The following is a 4886-nucleotide window of genomic DNA, read 5'->3' as shown; positions in this document are numbered from 1 at the left end:
CAGCGCCGCAAATCACCTTCGAATCCAGATAAAGCGCCTATGAAAACGATCAGTGTTAGTGAGCCTTTTACATTTTGGGCATTAGATTACATGGGCCCCATATCGGAGACCGCGAGGGGGAATAAATATATACTCGTTATCATGGACCATTTTACCAAATGGTGCGAGGCGTTCCCTACGAAAGATCAAAAGGCCTCAACCGTGGCCGACTGTTTAATATCCAAAGTATTCTCGCGTTTCACGTTGGGGATTTTTTAGCTTGAAAACGCTCACTCGTCACCAGTTCCCTGATTGCATATTTATAAGCGCAGTCAATTATATTGTGCAATCGTCTGATTCATACTTTAACACAAAAGATCGGTATTTTACGTTTTATGGCCGGAAAGAATCGTCTTTGTTGGCATGGTAACTAAAGAAGGGATCTTCGGCTGTCTGTTGAGCTTAATTTGGTTGCATTTCTACGTTTAGTGATGGCTTTATCGGCGTTTATGTTAAGGTATGTTTGAGCAACAACGGCTCTCTAAAATTATTACGTTTGCGTGTTCATCTATTACTCTTTATTCATAAAGTTTTCTTAAAATCTAAAACGAGAGGATTTTAGAACAAAATCTGAGCTTTCCAAAGATGTATAATACAGGCTGTTGTTTTGTAATTGCAGGATTTTCAACCAGGCTGCTTTCCCATATATAGTGTATTTCAATTATTTGAATGTATGTCATGGAGACAATTAATCTTAAATCATGTCTAAGCGTAAACAGCACTTCGATATTGGTGCCTGGGCAAGAGAAAATAAGGCGAAACGACAAGAAATCGTCGCAAATAACCGTACGATTTCGGATTTGAAAGATTGTATTCAAGCAAGTGAGAGAGAAATTAAAGATCTCAAGAGGAAGGTAGCTACATTTTAAAGTGTTTGTCTTATAAAGTCTGGTGTTCTTAATAGATGCTCAATTAATTTTCATTGTTGATGTGTTTGCACACCAGAAGGTTTATATTTGGTTTTCATATTTGGTTTATATTATATTTTTGGTATGAAAGAGCCTGTGATAATTTGATATCACTTGAAATTTTGAGGAATTCTGCATATGTAGTCCCTAGTTTTGAATATTTTGGTGTATTTGGAAGTTTGGGAACTTTCCTGAGGCTCATGTGTGCTTATGTATGTTCATTTTATAGAGGGGACTGTTAGTAAATGAAAAAGTCAAGCTCCCACATCATTCCCATCCAAAGACTTCATCAGTTGTTAACCAAACCTGTAGCGAGAAGCTTGATCTTCCTGAGAGTACAGCACGAAAAAGAAGGAGGTTGATGTTTGATCAAGCAGAAAGAATAAATGCTAAGTCTTCTGATGATAAGAGCTTGAAAAGAAGTCTGCTTTGGATGGCTTATGGAGTACTTTAATTAATTCCACTACAGCACATGAGATGAGATCGTACATGGAAAAATCTCCATTGGTTATTTCAAATGTTATTCCCTCTATCATTAATGAATCAGTGGTTAAATATGAGCACAGCCAAAAGAACCTGGTGCGGTCACTAGGAGTTCTCTATGAAGGTGGTGTTTCCAGCAAAAAACAATACAACAGGAAGCGAAGTCGAGAAGTATTTGAAACTGATGATCATGGTAAGAAGCACCAAATTACATACATGAAAGGATGCAAAGTTCCCAAGCTTATGGAATACAAAAAAGTGAGGCGCTTTGTAAATTCTGTTGACATTGGCGAACTGAAAGAGATTCCAAGAGCCAACCATTCAGCTCTTGACAAACAGCAACAATCTGACGATGAAAGCAGTGGTGAGCATGCTGTGTCAGGTTGTTATAGAGAGTTAGAGTCCTTCCTACTTAAGATAGCTAGCCTGTATTTAGTTCTAGATAATGCACAACCTGGGTTTCTTAATTGGTTTGGTTTACGTAAAGGCATGTTTCAGGTATCAATAGGAGCAGATGGGGCCCCATTTGGTAAATATAACCAGGCAACAGCTTGGCTTGTTTCATTTTTAAATGTCGCTGATAGAGTCGCAAGCTGTGATGAAAACTACTTAATATGTGGGGCAAATTGCTCAGAAGAGCACCAATCAATGATTGAGTATGGTAAGTTACTTAGAAAAGAGATGGAAATTATTGAAAAGAAAACATACCTCATTGAGGGAATTTCCATCTCTTTTTCATTTGAGTTATTGCCAGCAGATATGAAGTGGTTAGCATTTATCTCTGGGGAGCTTCCTAACTCAGCCACCTATTTTTCTTCATTTGCCAACGTTTCGGAATCCGAAAAGAGTCAAATGGGTAAAACTTTTGGGTCAACTAGTGATGATTATTTTCAACCATGGGACTACCAAAAACGTTTGGAGGTTGTAAAACGTGTTGAAAAGTACAAGAGTAAGCTTACCCAAAAGCAGCTAGTTGGCCGCACTAAGGTAACTCAATTCATTGCAAGTCAAAAATCTCGACAAGAATTTGAACCTATTTTGGGGCCTTTTATAGACAAGGCTGTTGTAGAACCATTACATCTGGCAAACAATAATTGGCAATTTTTGTTCACAGAATTGTTCGAATATGTTTTGTACTCAAAAACAGTAATTCCATGTAGTGCCAAAAAAATAACAGATTTACCAAAGAGCTGCTGTTTGAGAAAGTTTTTGTCATGTTTAAAAAAGAAAGTAAAAGCAAATAGGCTGTATAACTCAATTCTTCGGTGGTTTAGAGAAGGTCGTAAAACTGGCAATGCTTTTCACTTCAGATTCACTGGTCAAGAAACCAGGTTGATGTGTAATGGTTTTTCAAAACTAGTGAAGGTTTTACTGCCAAACAATTTAGACTGTTATGAAGATCTTATTGTCTATGCTATATCATTTATGGCAATTAATCTCAGGGATGCAGTGTCCATATTTTCACGAATAACAGATATGAGACAGGAGCTCCTTGCTAAGTTAAATAGGTGTTGTGTTAACTACTTTAATGCAGCTGCATTATTTCTCAGTAGGATTACGGTTAGTGTTTGGACAGTGGGCAATGTAGTACCAGTGCATGCCAATAAGTTGTTTGAAAAGTTCAAAACAGGATTGGGTTTAAACACCATGCAGGGACGGGAGGCAAAACACCAACGATTGGGGGAATACTCTAAAAATACCACATATCAGCACAGATGGCAACAAATTTTCAGACATGAATATATCGCATTAGTTTGGATGAGGGAACAAAACCCATACATTGATACTTACTGTAAGACCACATTTATAGTATGTGCCTGAACGATGTAATACGGATGATTTTGTCACTGTGGCCTTTCTAAAGATGTGTTAATGGATGAATGTGAAATATGTTCTTCTAAGGTTGTTACATTTATCAAAGAAAGTGTTGGAAAGAGAAAAGTCTGTGCAAGTTTGCACAAGTATTTGAAAAAATGATGTTATATACCTTTTTAACATAATGTATTATATTTTATATATGCAGTTATTTATGTAAATTTACACTATTTATAAAATAATGTTACACTATTTATAAAATAATGGAAAGTGTAATTAATTAATTTGTGCATATTTTTTGACTATTTTAGTTACATGCACACTTGAAAATTTGTTAATAAAAGAAGAGTTGTGAATGACTATGGAATGTGTGTATGCAATGTGTATAGAAAATAATGACCACTGAGAGGGGCATTTACAGACAATAATTGATAACATTTCAGTTATAAAAGGTGTTCAATTGTTAGAATAACTCAACAAAACAACATCAAAAGTTGTCTTTATTGTACCCTCATTTATAAAACATTGATCTAAAACTGTGGTACCCCATGAGTGTTCCAAAATCCATAGTGGCATTGCACTTTAAGTTGTTCAATTTTTACTTTGTAGGAAAGTTTGAATGGTTTTTCCTGAGATACAATGGCTTTAGCTTCCCCCATGTTCGCAATAGTTTTGATCAAATCTTTGTGGATACCAGCAGCTTGTTTAAATATATAAATAACTTTTCTCATGTTGGTAAATTCGACAACGTGCTCTACTGTTGTTTTAATTGTTGTAGTTGCAAAACAAGTATTCGCTGTGCATATACGCACAATATGTTCAAAAATTTTACACGGCAAATCTCTTACAAGAACTATTTTCCATCCTGTTTTGACAAGAGCTTTCTTCCTCAGCCTCCTCATTATCTGAGAATGCCAAATAGATATTTCACGAATCGCAAGCGGGTGTATTTCTACCAGATGATGCTCCAACTTTTCGAATTCGTCGTCGGCATTCACTTCTTTGCAAAGTTTACCTGCTATCTTAGCCAGATTCTCGAACATTTTCATGTATTCCACATATTTTGGACTTCTTATCCCAAAGCGTTTCAGGTATTTTTCTTTACCGCTTGATACTACTTCCCTAACGAACAAACTTAGATCATTGTCACTAGGAGTACAAGCCGCCATCTTGTTTTTAATTTCGTGCTCTTGCCAAAGTGATGAACCTAGCCTCGCTTTCGTGCGCGAGCGTTTTCACGCTAAAAAATCCCCAACGTGTTTTGGACCGCCGCTCGTGCTGCACTCAGACCAAGGGTCAAACTTTGAAAGTATCTTAATGCACGAAATTTGTAACATTATGGGGATAACGAAAACACGAACCACAGCATACCACCCTTCCGGGGATGGCCAAGTGGAGCGACAGAATCGCACGCTACAAGATATGCTTGCGCATTATGTGTCTAACAATGCTGACGATTGGGATGTTTGGCTAGATCCCGTTCTCTTTGCCTATAATACAAGCAAACATGAATCTACTGGGCTCTCCCCGTACGAACTCGTATTCGGAAAAACACCTCGCATGCCTCTGGAATTAGAATTCGGTGTAACGACTGGGAATCCAAGCACTCAACCAGAGTACGCACAGAAAGTCCGCAATAAC

The 4886-nt window shown here is 37.3% G+C and overlaps 1 protein-coding gene across 1 annotated transcript; it reads left to right on the top strand.

Moving 5' to 3' along the window:
• The first annotated feature begins 248 nt into the window (after nt 1-248).
• On the top strand, nt 249-1401 carry LOC114522352. Its single transcript, XM_028543023.1, has 2 exons — nt 249-893; nt 1177-1401. The coding sequence occupies exons 1-2, from the start codon at nt 741-743 to the stop codon at nt 1399-1401; spliced, it is 378 nt and encodes a 125-aa protein (XP_028398824.1). The 5' UTR covers nt 249-740.
• Nucleotides 1402-4886: the final 3485 nt, after the last annotated feature.

This window comes from Dendronephthya gigantea, unplaced genomic scaffold, assembly GCF_004324835.1.
Source record: "Dendronephthya gigantea isolate DGI-Jeju-01 unplaced genomic scaffold, DenGig_1.0 000022F, whole genome shotgun sequence".
In the NCBI taxonomy this organism is placed as follows: Eukaryota; Metazoa; Cnidaria; class Anthozoa; order Malacalcyonacea; family Nephtheidae; genus Dendronephthya; species Dendronephthya gigantea.
The sequence above is the reverse complement of the archived record's forward strand: the minus strand, read 5'-3'. Positions and strand labels throughout refer to the sequence as shown.

Bases quoted from the DNA above. Each gene is read 5' to 3' on its own strand.
- LOC114522352 (XM_028543023.1), top strand. From the start codon at position 741: ATGTCTAAGCGTAAACAGCACTTCGATATTGGTGCCTGGGCAAGAGAA. The intron at 894-1,176 runs GTAGCTACATTT...TTCATTTTATAG, and splicing joins TTAAAGATCTCAAGAGGAAG to AGGGGACTGTTAGTAAATGA.